The 18,274-nt window shown below is 40.0% G+C and overlaps 1 protein-coding gene across 1 annotated transcript in view; it reads left to right on the forward strand.

Moving 5' to 3' along the window:
* The first annotated feature begins 2,638 nt into the window (after positions 1–2,638).
* Positions 2,639–18,274, forward strand: part of LOC113950754 (cadherin-7) — an 85,987-nt gene continuing 70,351 nt past the window's right edge. Inside the window, exons 1-2 of the mRNA XM_027650959.1 lie at positions 2,639–3,174; positions 12,044–12,437. Coding sequence (XP_027506760.1) covers positions 12,228–12,437 — 210 coding nt within the window. The 5' untranslated portion in view covers positions 2,639–3,174; positions 12,044–12,227. The remainder of the gene's footprint in view (positions 3,175–12,043; positions 12,438–18,274) is intronic.

Consider the following 18,274-nt stretch of genomic DNA (forward strand, 5'->3'; position numbering starts at 1 on the left):
ACTGCCAAAATGAACCAGTCAATGCACTGGAATGGATTGATTCATTGGCAAAACCCCACAATCAAGACAGTCAAGAACAAATTGTATTAAAAAAATATACATTTGCTTATGTTACTAAAAATGGTAGATTGCCATAAGTGACTAAGAATAATTGCTTCTTTATATTTCATTCTGCCTGTGCAATGAAATTAAATTGGTCTGCTTAGTCACACATTTTGCTTGGAGTCACTGTTTTGCTCCCACGAAAGTCAAAGGGTTTAATACATTTTCTTTTGACATGACAACATAAGAATTTAGAAAAAAAAAAAGACAAAAATATCTATCCTATTTTCACCATAGTAAAAATAAGTTCAAATGTTTTCATTGGTATACACTTTAATGAAAGGTTTTGCTTGAGACTAGATTTTTGGAACATAAAGCACATCCTTGAGAGAGGTCTGTTCAGTTAGGAAGAACATAATGAAATACTGTGTGAAGGTCTACAAGCTTTTTAATTGGGTGATAATTGACTGCTCCAGTTCTCCATTACTAATATCTGGATCAAAATCAAAATTAATAAGAAAGAGTCCTTCCTTTATAAAGATTTTAAGTGATCACAAAACTATTTATTCCCTATTTTGAACCTGAAGAGAAAAAAAAAATAAAGTTTGAAGATGTTAGGCAAAGTTTATGAAAGTCATGACCCCTTGTAGATACTTTTTTCACATCACCCTATTCCCCAAAAAGATCTTTTCTTCTGTTTTTAACTCTTTTGTTTTCACCATTGAAGTAATTGCTACTGAATTAAGTAGAAAAAGGTAAGTTTTCCAAGTACTGGTTCCATCTCCAAGAGAATTTGAAAGAAGACAAAGCAGAGGTGTTTGCGATATTTCATGATGAAGAAAAAAGATAATCTGTCCTTGAACCTTGTCCTCTAAGGATCAGTGCAAAGAGTCTTCTTTTGATTAACTTGTAAAAGATGAATTAGGGATTGGGGAAAGGAGAACAAAGGAAAGGTGAATCCTTAATTACAATCTTAAACAACTGTGTGCAATCATGTTTCAAGATTTTCTTGCCTGAATACATCTTATTAAGTTGTACCCATGCACTCAGATGCTCCATAACTTGGAGAATGAAGATTGCTTCTAGTTGCTCTCTTTAAACCACTTCTTCAGTTCACAAATGCCATGATGTTGGGATTGCCTTCCTCTGATTAGAAGGGTGACATTGAAAATCACGTCTGAAAATGAAGCTAAAAGACAAGTAGCATAGAGCAGTAACATATTACATTTATTAAAATAGTCATGCATGCTGCATTTGTGTATTCAAATAAATTCAGAAATTAAAATTATTTTTTAAAAATCCTTTTTGATCCAAACCAATTCCTTTTTTTAATGAAGTGTCTTTATCCTAACATTACTTTATTAGTGTTGACAACACACTTCGTAGTATAGTGTATAATAGGAATGAAAATTAATTATATATGCACGTTATTAGTTTGTTCACAGCATGTTGAGAATGCCTTTCTGGTAAATATAAATCAAAAGACATTGGCCAAGGTTCATCTCTTACAGTTGTCCTTGGTACGATCCATTGTTCTAAAAACAGTATGTGTTAAAAATATTTTTGTCCGTGGAAAATGTCAATTCAGCAGCTCCGCCGACATTTGGAACCTCTTTTCCTCTTTCCCCCCCCCCCTCCCCCCAGGAAAAAAAAAAAAGTCCTGACTCCTGGGTGATCGCGTTTCAGTTGTGGATCTGTTTCGTTCTGCAGACCCAAACGGCTTCAGCACTGCTGAAATGAGGCAGAAAGTTTGTGCTGCCGCTTTCCCAGTCGGACCACGTCCAAACAAAGCAGGTACTCATTTCCCAGAGCGGCAGCGCCGGAGTTGCGGGACTGTGCGTGGCTGCTGCCGGCCACCAACCCCAGCGTGACACTGCGCCTTCTGCTGCTGCCGGTGCGCAGACTCCCCTCTCTCCACCCTTTATTCTATGAAAGCACCTGGTTTAGTTATTCCACTTTTTTTTTTTTTTCATCTTCCTCTCCTAGCTCCCCACCAGGTCCCCACCACCCCGCGGTTTAAACAGTGGCCTGGTAGGCGTGACAGCAGCACTAGGGAGACAGAGGGCAGCAGGGGTGCGAGGTTTTAGGTCCCCCGAGCAGGTCGGTGGTGGGTCCGTGCCCTTGCGCCGGGAGAGCCACCCCGCGGCCAAGAGACCAGGAGAGGGGACCCCGGTCCGGCCCGCTGCCCCCGGCTGCCCCCCGCCAGCCAGGCGGACGGGCCGGGCCAGGGAGTGTGGGGTTCGCAAGTGTCAGGCTGTAGAGGCTGAAAGGGCAAAGCTGTAAAGCAGGGACTCCGCAAGTTCAGATTACTTTTGCGACTTTTGTCTTCACGCCTCGGGAGCTCAGTGGATTGCAGCTTCTAGGACAAATTGCGTGGTGGGTTGCGGGGGGAGAAATAATAATAATAAAAAAAATCTTAAAGTCTTTCCCTTCAGCTCCGCGTTTCAAATGCAAATCGGGAGAGAGATTGGTTCCCGCCCCACCCCCTAGCCCGGCTCCTGATTTTTATCCAAAGGACTCCATCTGTATATCCTGTCAAGGAGGAGGAGGAGGAGAGGCGGGAGGGGGGGGGGAGAGACTGGAGCCGGGCAGGCTGCTTGCTCCCTGGATCCCTCTTCAATAGCCACCGCTGGGTCTTCGGGAGGTACAAAGAGTCCCTGTGCCGTCTCCGGGCGCCCTCGAACGGAGCTGGCAGCCGGCTCGGGCCGCCGAGCGGTGATATCCCCTGCCCTGAGCAGCATCCCCACCTCCTCTGCCTTCTCCCTCCCTCCCCGCTCCTTCCCTCCCTCCCTCCTCTTCCTCCTCCTCCCGCAGCCACGATCCGCACCCAGTCGGAGCTGGGCTTGGCACAGACACCCACTTCTCCCGCCGTGTGCCCAGCGGCTGGCCGCGCCGCGCCGTGCCGTGGTGGAGGAGGAGGATCGGAGCGGCGGCGGCAGCGCTCCTTCCTCCGCGGGTGCGGGCGAGTGTGCGGGCGGGCGCGCAGCCCTCATGCCAGGCAGGCGCCCCGCCGCCCGCAGCCCGACCCCTTCCGCCCGGGAGCATCCCGCCAGCACTTCGCCGCGGAGGAACCGGTGGCCCTTGGGATTAAAATACTCACCGCGCCGGGAAGCCGAGGGAGAGAGGGAGCAGGTGAGTGCCGGCTGCACCTGTGCCTTTCCCTGCCTTCCTTCCCCTCCCGTGTAGGCAGAGGGCGGTCGGAGCAGTTGCGGAAAAGGGCTGTGCGCTGTTCGTCCGCACCCGCTCGCCCCGGAGCGGCTCCTGCCCGGAGCGGGGCCGCGGCTCCGCGGGGCCGGCGCGGCCGCGGGTAAGTTTGGCATTTCCCGCGCTGGTGTCGGCCCGGGCAGCGCGGCGGGGACCGGCTGCGGGACCACCGGCACCAGGGGTGGCGGGGAGATCGTGGAAAGTGAGAGTGCTGGGACTATAGGCGTGTGCGCACCTTGTGAGAAATTAGAGAACAATAGCATCACTCTTGACTCTTTGAAGAAGTCTCACAGACAAGAGGAGAAGTGGGGTGGGGGAAGGGAGGACCACGGACTTCTGCAAAATACAGGCAGCACAAAGTCCTGACTGTCTCAGTCCTTTCTGCCAAGCCAAAGCGGCTGTCTTGCTTGGCCTTGAAGTCCGGCAGTGATGTTACAGTGCAAAAGATTACTGAGGCAAGGAAATTTCCTGAGTTATTTCCCGGAGCTTTCGTCCTTTTATGTCAAGGATGTTCTAGACTTTGCAAACGTTGAAATTATGGGAGCTATTTCTTTGATTAGTATTCAGCCGGTAAGGCTAGCTCTGCAGTGCTTGGGTGATACTGACCCTTCCCCCTTTGCCCCGTCGTTCCTCCCCCGTTTCCCCCCCCCCCCCCCCCCCCCCCCGTCTATCCACATCTCCACACACACGGGCAGGTCCTGATGTCCTGCTTTCCTACAATAGGCTGTGTGCACCGATAGCAAGTGGTTTGTGATCTGGATCCTCAGACTTCTGCTTGCTAATGGAGCAAAAAAAAAAAAAAAACAACAAAAAAAACCCCCACCACTTTTTGAGATACGATTTAGCTTTTATACTCATGCTTTCAAAAGATGAGGTAGTTCGGGTAAGCCAGGATTCTGCAAACGATGTCTTCCCCGGGATTTAGGAAGGTCTGGGAGATGGAGACTAGTGAGGTGCTCTGATTCTGGAAACTGAAATGCTGATACTTTAATTTTTTTCCCTCTGGAAGGAAAAATCTTGTGTTCTGATAGATAACTTCTCAAGTCAGAGACTTGAAAGGGCAGAGTATGCTTCATAGTCTCTCTAACAAGACATACTGCCTTGCCATTTTTCAGCTAAAACATAGGTGATTGTGCAGCTTTGCAGAAAATAAATTGCTTTTCCAGGACAAATAAATAAATAAATACATAAAGGAGCCAAACTCTTAAGCATGGCAGTTTCTGAAAGTCTCTCATTGGCATTGATGTGTGACTTGACTTTTCTATCCTTATTACATATACTAGTAGTTTCTGTGTTATTATATTTGAAGTTTGCAGGGAATTGTTACTGGTAAAAGCTAGGTACTTACTCTCTTTGTGAAAAAGATAAGTCTACATAATACCAGGTGCAGAGCTGTTCAGATGGGCAGTAGCATGAAAGTTGCATAAATAAATTAAGTTTGCTTAGAATATAACTTCTGAAGGTACAACAGGTCAACAGATAAAGATCAGCTGTAAAGTCATGTTGATTTTCCCTCAGCGATATCATAAAAGTTTTAAAGATGCAGAAGTGAAGTGAGGATGTTTAGACATTATATGATTGTGCCTCATTAGAGCTAGTTCAGGGCAACGTGTGTATTATCATCTTTGGATAAAAAAAAAAAGAGCAAAAAACCCACAAAACAAACCCAAAGAACTATCCAGGGACCAAATGTGTCATCCTGTTTAAAGTCCCTGTACACAGTTTTATAGCTTTACAGTCTGTACTGACCAGGGCATCTACCTAGGCATCTAGGTAGTTTTTTTTAGAATCGTGAAGAAGGGCTAAGTGAGATTTAAAAAACAATTGCAGTAAAATGCACAGCAGGGCAAGAAAAGCAAAGGAAGCTAAAACCTGACTCTGACAACTTTTAATATTAAGTATGTGGAATATATAAGGTTTAAGTACTTAATAAAGACGTAAAACTACCTGGAATACTAGGAAAATGTTAAAAGTAATAATCTGATCTACCATTGCATGTTACAAGTGCATGTCAGTTAATGTGAATGAAATTACAAACTTAAGTAATACAGACTATTTTCTTGCAAAAAACCAATAAAGACTGCAGTTTTAATCAAGGGGCATTTCAACCTTATAATGGGAGACTTTACTGTAATTAAAAGCTGATGTAGGTCATTAGAATTGTGCTAAGAGTCAGATGACAGTCTCACAACTCCCTTAAGTCTACTTTCATTGATTTGATAGCAAAGCACTCTTGATTATTTGCTATTGATTTAATAGCAAATAATTCTTATCTTTTCATATAAAAGGGTAATTGTAAAGCATTTGTGTAACTGCAGATTAACTGTGAATTATCTGATGTGAAGAATGGATATAGCATCCATGTAGATTTTCACCTATCCTTTATCCTTTTCATGTATGACTGCCTACGCGTACACGCTGTGTCCGCATTTTTCTGTGTTTCTTCAGCAATCAGAGAGTGACTGAAGGAGATCATTATTAATGCAAGACCTTACGTTGTTCTAGTCCAACTTAAGTTCCTACTTTGCTATAAACCTGGCTAAGCCTTTTCTCAAAGGGATTCAACTCATAAATTGACTCCAATGTGTGATGGAAATAGAAAATATTTTAAACTTCAAATGGTTTACAGATGAGTATACTGCTTGGGAGTCAGTTTTAGTGATGGGTTGGCTAGTAAGTTTCTGTATGTGTTTTTTGGCTATTGCCTTCAGTATCTGATGTGTTCAGCAGTTCTTCAATGAAGGCCTTTCTTGAGGCATTCAGTTTCCTTTAGTTTCTCACACACATTTTTTCATGCTACTACTGGGTATTGTTTCCTTGTGACAATAAAAATCATTAAATTCTAGCTGAGGAAGGGTGCATAAAATAGATGGTTACTTCGGTTCTTCCTGTCAAACCAGGTTTAACTCTAAGCAGTAATGCAGGAGTGCCTCCTCTGGGAATTCAGTGGTTCTGCAAGAAAATCATTCCTAGGCATTATGTGAAATTCCTCAGCTGAAATGTGGCTGCAGAAATTGAGCTTGTGCGAATTTAAATATTTGTCTTGATTGGTCCCAGATCCACAAATACTGCTGGTGTTTTTTTTCAATAACTGATCAAATTAGCATAATCCTTCTCAGCAACTTAGATGTTTCAAATGTACTGTTGCAAGGTGAAAAACCAACAAAGCACTTTCACATGGAGAAAATGATATTAGAAAAATATCTTTCTTTTGTAAATTTTTCTTGGGGGAAAAAAACCACCTACCAACAACCCAAACAATTTAACACTCTAGCCACATTCCATCTTGTGATCAACTGCAGAGCTGTAAAAAAGACCAAAAGCTGTTGCCTGGGGTTTTTTTGTGCATTTTTTTAATCCATATCATTAATGAAGTGTGCCTAGTGTTTTTCTGTTGCCTCATCAGGTCCTTTCACCTGAGTCAGAGGGTATTGGAGCCGGTTTAGTGTAACAGCGCCATATGTTTGGAGCAGTGATAGTTTTTTGCTTGATAACCAGATGCAGACTGCAGGATGTGCACTACATTTACAGATCTCCCATGTGAATATTTAGGCCAGTTAGCGGCAGGAGGTTGTGGTCTGTAGATGTAATGTCATCTGGCACAGGGAATTAATAGGTTTCGTTGTACTGCCTTGACTTGCAGAGCTTTATTTCATTGAAGGGTCCCCACTTCACTTGCTCCAAGGCACCATCATTGTTTGGGTTTTTTTGGTTTCCCTGAAAGAAGTGATAACCAAACAATGCAACTGACACCATAATTAGACATGTTATCTTCTCTAAACCTTTTTGTCTCAAGGATCACATAGTTCCTGTGCCCATGAAGGAGTCTCCTGTAATACTTAGGATGTGTAACATGGAGGAGCCACAGGCTTGTAACAAAGAGGAATTTTCTCTGCCACTGAATGTAACACCCTGTCCAAAGGACACTGTAAAATTGAATGTCAAAACATAAATATTTCAGCGAGGCAGTTCAGCTGTCAGGAGGCTCACTTGCTGATTCCACTGTGTTTAAGGCATCGTGGTTCAAGATCCAGTGGCAACAGTCACCCTCAGTATTATTTGAACACCCAGGATCTGATTTTACCAAATGACTAAAGTAGAGAAAAAACAAACAAGTGCGGGATAACTGTGCATTGTTGACCAAGGAAAGCAAGATTTAAGCAAGCAGGTGATGGCTGGGGTGCACTTTCAGAGTCAGTGAGGTCTGGATTTATGCAGTAAATTTTGCAAAGGTATCAAAAATTGAAGCGGTTTGATGAGAGGAGGATAATGCGGCAGAGGGAAGGAAGAGGGAAGAGTAGGAGTGGTAAACTCTTGAGTTACATCTTCAATGAGTGCCCTGGGCTGACAGCAAGACTTCAAAATAGAGAAATGCGATCCAGACTTGTGGAGTTCAGTAATGGAAAAGGTTTTGGATTTCCAGTTCTTTCTGAAGCATTTTGCATTGGAAAGACATCAGGACAAAATAAGCTGAAGGGCAAAATTCCCTATTGGGTTGAAGAGATTGACAAGGAAATGATATGGTTCATAGATTAAGCTGGCACTGTGACACTGGTAGCAATGTGTGAGCAGAAGTCTGCAGGAATTTGCATTTTGGCTGCAAAGGTTAGGTGGTGCAAAGATGATCTCCAAAGCCTTCAGCAAACTGCCCTACAGTGCTGGGGAAATCTCAGCGGTGGGGAAAGAGGGCTTCCAAGAGGATATCTCCGAGACTGAAAACTTGTCCTTATCTACTGCTGCTCATTGCTACACACAAACAGGGAAAACTAGTCATGATGTGTTGTTTTAGGAATTACAGAGCGAAGCAAAATATTCAGAGAGATTTTCAGTGGGTGTAAATTGCCCTTAATTGCTTGCAGTGAGGGGGACTATTCCTTAAAGCTGAGGATCTTATTCATGATCTGAATGTTTTCAACAAATCAAGATTGCCCCTCAGAGACAGTGCATGAGTGTCTTAGTGTCTTTTTGACACTAGCAGATTGTTTTGGTGAAGTAAAGTAATAACATTTTTCAGATTAGCAGTGTACACCAGAACACTTCTCCTACTAGACTGTGGCTTAAATGTAGTTTAATTTTTTGTACAGCAGATGGAAGAAAATGTAAGTTTTATGCTATATATTGAATAAAGAGATTATTATTTTTTCAAATGTGTGTATTTTCCATCTGATGTTTTATGTATCAGCCTGCTATTTGAGAACATAAATATGAGAGTTTAGATATCCAGTGGATTTTTTAGTTTTTATTCTTACAGCGATTCGCATGGACAGCATTTACTGCTCAGCAAAGACATGCTATGTACACTATACAGATCACATAACATACTCTTCAAATTACCCACCAGTTTTTTTGCTTTATATTTTTCATATTTTTGATTGCCAGGACTATATGTAAAGAAAGTAGGGAATACAAGCTCAGATGTGAAAGCTAGAGCCTAATGCTTTAAACATACCAGCAGACAAATTAATTTTGTTTTTAAAGCCTAAATTACTTTTTAACATTAGCAACATGTGAATGAACAGACATGATTGAATTTTGCCCCTATTTGGAGAGGGGAGTAGCATTTTGGAGATCAGAAACAACGTGTAAAGGTGCAATTTTGTCCTAGGGTAATTAATGACATCAATTAAAAGTGCAAATATTTCTCAGTTCTGTGTAATCTGAGTCTTACTTGTGCAGAAGTGATACCATTTCATAAAAAAGCATCTTTCAACAAAAAGTACAAAATAGTTGCAGGTCAGTTTTGCCTTCACTTGACACTCAAATGTGTAAACACAGATGGCAGTGAAGGCATTAGAATCAGAGCCCTGAATACCCTCTATCACTGTCAGTGTTAGTCATATCCACTGTTGCAAGTGCATCCCTGAACACTGAAGTTATGCCTTAATGAGGAAAAAATCACCAACAGTACCTCTTAGTTTTCAGTTTTATGAAGGCTGTGACATTGCTAATGTGGGCTTGTGGACTTCATACTTACAGACTTCATAGAACAGGTGATGTTGAAGTGTTAGTTACGCTTGGACAAAACCCCAATTTTTTTAAAATTAAAAAAATCTGTAAAAATATGTATGTGTGTATATATACATACACATACACACATATATGTGTATATATATATATATATAAGTAAGAAAGGTAATGAAATGCAATTTAATGAAAAGTTATTTCCAAAAACAGAAAAGGTTTTTAAATACCAGACTTCTGCTTTTGGAGGTATCACACTCAAAAGGCAATGTACTGAAAGAACTATAAATAAAAACCTAAAAAAAGGGCTCTAAGAGGAATAGGAAGACTTTTCCTGAAGAAGAGGAAGAAGGGAGGGAAGAGCATTTCAGAGCAGAAAGTGCTGCCACACAGTTGAATAAAAATAATTGGAATTTTGGAGTCTGTGTGGTGAAAGTATTTGAGAATGAGTAAACCACAACAATTTTTTTTTCCAGGAGGTGTGAGTATTCTGCTTTTCATCAGATTGTGCTGTCTAGCATATGGACTGTTTTTCAGTTGGTATTTTGGGTGCGTTTTTCAGTTCTGTGCTGTGGCGTGTGGCTGGGGACCATGGCACTCCATATGGTGGCTTTCATACTTTCCTGCAGGTGTAAAAGAAAGGATATAAGAGAACACTGTTTGAGATAAAGGTTAGAGCAATTCTAGGTTTGGAATGTCTGTTCAGAGCAAGAACAAGACATTTCAAACTGCTTAGTGAAAAGACTCTAACATATTGTAAATGTTTTACTGACATTTCTTAAGAAAATCCATTTTGTATTTTTATCTCCATTAAATAACAATCTGCTGCCTCTTTGAAATAAACTGACAGTTTATCAATATCAGATGTCTTTAACATGATGTAACTTAGACACAGAGGGGGGAAATCAAGGGTGTGTAAACAGCCTCTACTACAAACAACGCTTACAGTAGTTGAACAGAATGGTGGGAAGTTAACATATCACAGAGGAAGCATAGCTACTCTCCTTAACACTCTCTCAGTAATTACTGTCATATGGTCATGATTTACCCAAAGGGCCAGATCAAAACTGAGCTATGACTAGTTGGGATTAATCATTTCAAACTAGGCTCTGCTAGCAAGGATGACACCTGTGTGTTAATCCTGCCATGAAAAGTGTCTTGGTCCATGTTGGAATGATGTCTTTTATAACTATAGCATCCTGTTTTTAAAATTAGGGTCTTTAGGTAAGACATTGCCTATTCTCTTTGGTTTGCCTGTAGGGAGACACTGGATTTTCACATATGGAAGCTTTCAAATTGCTCCTGCTTAGCAAACATGCTCAGTGGGTTTGTGGTTTATCCCACCAGCCTCTAAGCAAAGCCTTTCTGGTGCAGGGCAGTACTACAGAAGGGATTACTATAAAAAGGCTTTAAATACAGTCTGTAATCAGAAGAGCTTTTTATTTGTTTCATGTTTCTGCCCTCTAGGTACCTTTGGCAGCACGATGCATAGGCGTTCAGCAGCTAAAAGAGCCTGACATGCTGAAAACAGATAGCAGATATCACATTTCACTCAGTTTTAATGGTAGTGGGTAGGGATATAATGGTAATCTATCTGGAACGTTTAATGTGTGTGTGATTTAATGTCTAGCTTTTTAGATTAATTAAATGTAGAAAGGATGAAATCTTCTTTCTTCCGTGGCTTCCTAAGTAGCAGCAGTTCACTCCAAATTAATACCTTGTTATCTATTTTAATTTCACCCTTATTTTCACCTCATGTTTGGCACTACATAAATGCTTCTTGTCTCCCTCATTGCTCACTCAGACAAGGAGGATGCCCGTTTCAGAGACAGCATTGTTTACCTGGCGATTTCCCCAACAGGCAAAGCTATGTTTGGCTCTGACAGAATTTATACTTTTAAAAACATTATACTAAGTATACATTTTTACTTGAGTAGAGAACGCTCACAGTTGTAAAAGGCAGAAAAAAGTGTCCTTTAAGTATTGAAGTTTGAGGGGTTTCTTTCAAAAATATATTTATATATTTAGTGAGTTCTACCAGTTATTAAATGATTAAATTTTGAAATAAAAACAGATGCACAAAAAGATAAAAACTGTATTTGTTAGTGCTGAAAAATCATTCATTATTATATCAAGGTTTCATTGAAAACACAAAATCACATTATCTTCTGATATTTCTCAGCATATTTCTATATAAATATACAAACTAGTGTAACATGTTTCTTACTATGTCTGACATTTGCTTTAGGAATGTAGTAAAAATGAGTGGGGAGACTCAGGGCTTTTTAGCAGGTCAGGTTCAGATCAGAACAAATCATAGCATCTGGTGTGCTGTGACTAAGAATCAATCAATTTTTCTGATTAATCTTATACTCCTTTATTTTACTTTTGGAGGGAGTTAAGCTAGGATGTGTCCCTGCTGTTAATACAACTTCCTGTCTGTAGCCAGTTTGTAATTATATCACAGTAATGACAAGCAAAGCAAACCATAGCAGACAGAGGACAAAAAAATAAAATCAAATGACTGTAAAGAACTACACTTGCTTCGATTATTTTAAAGAGAAAAAATTTTAGCATTTGTTCAGGGAAAAAATGGTGTATTAAGAGAACAGTCAGGAAAAAACTTTATGAATATGAATACATCTGTATCAGTAGTAGTAATGCCAAGAGTTTGCTGTAAACTCTGAGACTTCTTATGTAAACGCATTGGTATTGATGATGAGAAAAGTAATAAATAAACATTTTTCATGGTTGATGTAAATGCTGTGAAGAATTATTTACATTCTTTAAAAAAAATAAAAATTCTGACAACAGTTCTTATCTTTTTCCTGGATAGGTACCTGTTACAACATTTCTTTGGTGAAGGCTATTCAGCAGTGGTGACATCTTCCAATCGACCACTCTGCAAATTATTATCTCTGGACTCCCAGCTGACACCCTGCCAGACGCTAGAGCTACTGAGACAACTGGAATTGTGCCCGCTTTGGTCAAGGTTTTCTCTTTCACGGAGGAAAAAAAAGATGAAGTTGGGCAAAGTGGAGTTCTGCCATTTTCTGCAGATACTAGCTCTTTTCCTTTGTCTTTCTGGGATGAATCAAGCAGAGCTCACAAGGTCCAGGTCAAAGCCCTACTTTCAATCAGGGAGGACGAGAACCAAACGCAGCTGGGTGTGGAATCAGTTCTTTGTGCTGGAAGAATACATGGGTACAGACCCACTCTATGTAGGAAAGGTAGGGGATTTAAACAAACTTTGGAGGGTCCAGATGCTTGCTTTTTCATGTGTTTATATGATGCAAACTGAAAATTTTAATTCTGTCAGCATGGTTGACTTAAGCCAGGATGGGACAAAATTTTGTAGTTTGAAAAAGAAAAAAAGGTTTAATACTTCAAAACAGCAACACGCTACATTCCTATAAGAATGCAAGATTTCTCTCACATTTTTCTTTAAGAGCTCTACATATTAGCACTACTTTTTAATGGAATACAGTAATGAAAGTGTTTTACCACCACTGATGGAAAAAAAATATTTATTACTTATATTAGATTTTATTTCTTTTACGTAGAAATAGAGGAACATAATGATGAATATTCTTTTTTAAAAGCTAACAACTAGTCCCAGAAAACAGAAGTTATATATTAATTTGTTTGCTCCCTAAAAATCAACACGACTGAAGGCAAGAGAGAAAGAATCAGGCATCTATGGGTATGATGAGTGAAAAAGAGGGCATGGCTGTACTACTGCTTTGCTTTGACTTTGCCTGGCTGGCATATTGGCACCTTGGAGGCCTTGCTGCCCTCCGCACATAGCACAGCCTTGTGGCTTTACCTCTGATGGGCACGGCTCCAGTACAGAGCAAGCCTTTACATCAGGGCATCCCAAATGGCTCATTCTGAGCGCCCGTCGCTGCACATGGAGCACTGTGAGCACAGCTGTGAATCTGGGACTTAGCTCATTCACTGCCTTGTGCTGCTAGGTAATATGCTTCCTTCAGCAATGATGAAGGGAAAAAAAACACAAACCAAAAAACAAAACCCCCTCTGGTGTTTCTGTGTAACATTTATGTTTAATCATCTTACTGAAAGGAAAACCCATTTTTCTCTGTAATATCAGAATCAATAAATAGAGTTTCTTGTTAAAATATAGCAAATGCATAGAAAACTAGGGAGTGACAGCTTTTGGCACAACAGCATGCCTGCAGAAAAGGAAATGAAGTAATCTGAAATTCACCACTTCAAATATGCAACTGCAATGAATTTCAACTTACTTAATATATCCTACTGAGACAAAACCTTGATGTTTGTGTTAATACAATAAGCATTTAGAATTTAATCGTGCCAACTGAATAATCAAGTTAAATGGTGAATTGCTTTCATGATTGCAGCTATGGTTGTGTTTAGGTGCTTTTCTGAACTGGGACTGATACTTTGCACAACTGAGCCTTCAAGAAAGATGTATTAGAATCACAAATGTGATCTTAAATTACAGCAGTCCTGAAAGTTTTGGTAAAGTTTTAGGTTATGTAGCAGTTTCCATTCTGATGCCATGCAGCTGCTAGTTTTCTGTGTGAGTTTGTCTTTTAGGCAAATTTGTTCTCAGGTTGGAACTTCTCTTCTGCTTTTGAAAATGGCCTTTTTGGCATTCTTGCCCACTTATAAAATAGAAAATGTGGCTTGCAAATTTGAATTCCTCCCCTAGAAGAGAAGTGTCTCCAAATATTCGAGTGAAGGCTGGTTTTGATCTGTAGTAATTCTCGTATTCAGTCAAATGCTGTATTATGGCCAAAAATGCTGTGGTAGCGCTACAGTACATGATATTTGCATGTATGTCGTTATTTTTAGCTTCACAGTCTGCTTTTTCCTGTCCTTTACGAGAGTCCTAGCATTCATAAGCAGATATCTTTTGAAATGCAAACCTTTTTTTTTTTTTTCTGAAACCGTCTGTGCCCAGCCTGTTTTTGTATCAGCAGTATGAATTGTTGGCTCAGGAACTCGCACTTGTACCAGCTATCCATTTTGTAGGAAAAGCAGATAAAAATTTGCGCTTACAAAAGGAAGCCCATCTTCCTGGAAACAGAGTCCTTGCTGAGCATCTTATAAGATAAGATGTGCCCAGTGCCTAACCCTCTCACTGGAGAGGCTTTTCACTGTATGGCTCCTGAGGTGCAATCATGACCGAAGCTGCATTCCCACACATGGAAGCAAAAAGGTGAAGAAGTGATTTTCTTTTCTGTGTCAACATAATATGTGTATCACCACTCTGAAGTGAGCAGCAGTTGCCTTCCTCCCCCTCTCCTCTCCTTAAAAATATTGCTGTTCTTGTTTCAAGTCCTTTGCAGCTAGGTAGGGACTGAGAAGACTGGATTTGGGTAGGAAGGTTGGGTTTTTTTGGTTTATTTTTGGGTTTTTTTTCCCCCTTGGTGAGGAGGCTAGAGGAAGCACAAAGCTGGCATAACTCACTTCTCTCGTCAAGTGAAGTGGAAGCAGCAACCAGACTCTGCCTCATGCTCTGCAGAGTGCTCTACTCCCAGGGAAGGCAGTTCTGCACTGCCTTACGATGCTTTGCAGGGTGCCAATCTAACTGCACATCCAGGAAGGAGGGACCTTTTTCCAGCTTTTAAGGGCTGTGAGATAAAAAGGCTTCAGAAATGCTCAAGCAAATGGAGCTGCAATAGGGAATATTGTCTCCCCACCACTATTCAATTTTATAAAGCATTAGACAATTCTGGTTGGAAGGCAACATTTGGAGAATATTAGGGTTACACAGCAAATCATTCAAGATTTGTGAAATACCAATGTTAATTCCATGTTCAGCATTAACTCTGTGGTCGTGGGTGTCTGCATTCTGACACTTTAATTACCTGATCATGCAGGGTAAAATCCTATTCCTTGTAAACAATGTAGCAGGATTCCTCTTAACCTCAGTAAGACAAGTCTTTCACTTAATTTTTCAGTGATTTCATGTTTTTTTAACAAGGTTTCAGATCCATACCTGAGGTATATTGCAGCCTTCCTTCTGGACATCCATTTATTGGTAGAATTTTTTATTTTTTTTCCTAAATGCATATGTATTTCTTTTCTTAAGGCAGTAGGGCCTGTTTCCCATGTCACTCTGCAGAAACCTTTGGAGGAGTTCCTTTAGTTTTACACTAACAGGAGCCAGAGGTGGCAGAAATTTTGTGCCTTTGCTTTTTGTTTTCTTTTCTTTTTAAGGTAGGTCTTTCCTCTCCATGATACAAATTTTAATCATCTTGGATGCAATTCTGAGCACCTCTTGGGAGGTGCTTGGCATGTAATCACGTTGTGGACTGAACCATATACAATTTCTTTCTGTCCATCAGCACAGCATATGTTATGTTCGCTTGAAGGGTTAAAGCGTTTAACTGTTTAGCCCATTTACCTGTTTGGATAAGCACTATTCTCTTCAAGACATTCTCTGTAGGAAATGAGGTAGTTAACTGTGGTGCTAATTGAGCTAGAAGCATAGTTGGCTTCTGATTTCTGGAAAATGTTTACTACTGCTTGGTAATATGTTTTGTGAAATGTCTTATTCTGTATTTTCCATATAAATGGCTTTAATAGAATCTATTGGGCAAAAAAGTAATAGTATAGAGTAGTTTTAAATGATTCCATTTAAATTTAGGAAAAATTGTATTCTATTACATTGAATATTTGAAAAGCTATATACAGTCTTGTAATTGAAGTTTCTATGGGTACACATTGACAAAAAGGGATGCAGTTAAAGTAGAACTTGAAAATTTTGTTGATATCTTTTTTGGTTTTTGTTATATAACGATCAGACATCCAGTTTTGTTTGTTTGGTTTGGTTTTTTGTTTGTTTTTTATTTGGTTGGTTGATTTGGTTTTGGAGTGGTTGTGTTATGGGGTTTTTCATTTGGGGTTTTTGTTTTGTATTTGAGGGGAGTTAATTTCTTGTAATGTGTTCTACTGCAAGAGTGTAAGTCTCCTCAAAAGCATTATGACACAAAGTCTCAACCAACAATACTTTCATTTTTCTTGTTAAAAAGTTAAAAAAAATCAAAAGAAGCCACAAATAAACCGGAGGAAATTAAAACAAGGCTGTGAACTCCATGTGAGATGCTGATTGATGGCTGACTTCTCTGTTTTCTTTTGGATCCAAACCAACACTCCTTTTCCAATGGCTCTAAATTTAGATATAGTTAAAATGCAATTTCAAGCTTTTTGCTGAGTTGAACTCTTCTTTTCCCCTGAGATTTCACTAACATATGAAGGACTGGAAATAAAAGACACAGACTTTCGGTTGAGCACAAACCCATTAAGCTGATATATAACTTTGAGAGGCTCACTGGTAATTCTCAAAAATAACACTTGGAACTTGTAAGATGTCCTGCATGTAGTATTATTTATAATGTATGGGAAAGGAAAACGTAAATTCTAATTTGAATTTTCTAGATTGTAAATTCAAGAAAAAAGCTTAAATGAGTAAACTGAGTGTATAGTTTCCTAGAGCTTCCAGTCACTGCCTTCCAGCACAATTTTACCTGCCTTTTTGTTTTTACTCTAACTGTTTTAAGATAAAAAAGCTTGTTGGATTCAATTTTCAAATGCTGATGGAAGTGCATAGAAGCTAATATTTGTATTATTATATATGTATAATATATATAGTGCAGAATGAGTGAAGCATGAAAAAAATGCAGTGAACTTAAACTTTTCCTATAAAATTGGGTCATTTAAGAGAATTTACCGGTTTTACAAGTTTTAAGAGAACTTCAAGGCAGGATGGGGAAAAGGTTTTTTAAAGTAGAAAAAATAACAAGAAGTGTATGTATAGAGAGTGGGTGGGGGTTTTTTCAGTCTCATCATTTTGGAGGAAAGGAGGACAGACAGGGGAGGATACTGGGTTTTTGTATTTATTTTTTGTTTTTCAAAGGTGTTGGCGAATGTGTCAATAGGGTGACATAATTATTCTCATACTATATTTGTCTGTGCTGTGACCTTATATCAAGCCATATCGATATAGTCAGCAGTAGAGTTCTTTTCACAGAATCGTAACCTGACAATTTCAGATGTTGCTGATGAATTTTGACTGACTTGGATAATAAGTGCCTTTGCTAAAACACTTTAAGTCAGTGAGTGCTGTGGAAGTGCTGGCCCCTCAGTCAAACTCAGACCAATCTGCGAGAGTATCAGCTGCTGAGAAACTGAGGGAATTTCATCTGTGATGAAAGAGCTGAGGATTTCTGCATAGAATTAGCCCAGACGGCTTTTCATCTCTACAGCACTTTTACTGACACTTTGGGAAATGGAGAGGAGATAGGGTGATATTACAAAGGCTAAATGTAGGTAAAAAGAGGCTGGGCTGCCTCATTTGCAGACAGCAAAGAAGAAGGTGGGTTGGGTGCAATTCCCTGAAGGGATTTGTCCCTCTTACTGCTTCTGGAGGCAGCCACAGGAACCTGGACTCTGCTCAATTTCAGCCCTGGGGTCTTATCCCTCCAAACATCCTGCACAAACATCCTGTTCATGTCTACTCTGCAAGTCACCTTCTGGTTGAGAGTAGCTAGAGCTAATTTTTTTTCCTTTTTTTTCCCCACCCCAAGTAGTTTTGGAAAAAAAAAATTCCAAACAAATCGAACGCAAGCCAACTATTTTTTATCTGTCTTTGTGACCTCTCTGTGGAAAATGAAGACGGCAAAATAACTCAGAAAGAAACTTCCTCTTTGTTATATTTTTTTTCTCATTTTCTATTTGTGTTATCTCTACTTTTATCATAATCTTTGAAGCACTGTTGTTTTATATACTCCCCAAAGGCCGCTTATGAAAGGGAAGAAGCAAATCTACTGTATTTCTGATATTTATCCATCTCAGGAACTCTTTGCTTTTCTGTGCTATGAAAATTGATAACAGTTGACCTTTTAAGTAAAATGGGACATGCCATTCCTGGCAAATGTTTTTATACCACAAGTGCTGCAAATGAAACAAATGAAGAAATGACAAAATAGTCAAGTCCTGCTTACTTGCTTTGTGGATTGAATAGGTCTTGGCGAAGAGATGCTTCAGTTTTACAGCAGTGGTATGAATTTACCAT

The sequence above is a fragment of the Corapipo altera genome, unplaced genomic scaffold (genome assembly GCF_003945725.1).
Source record: "Corapipo altera isolate COAL_440 unplaced genomic scaffold, ASM394572v1 24, whole genome shotgun sequence".
In the NCBI taxonomy this organism is placed as follows: Eukaryota; Metazoa; Chordata; class Aves; order Passeriformes; family Pipridae; genus Corapipo; species Corapipo altera.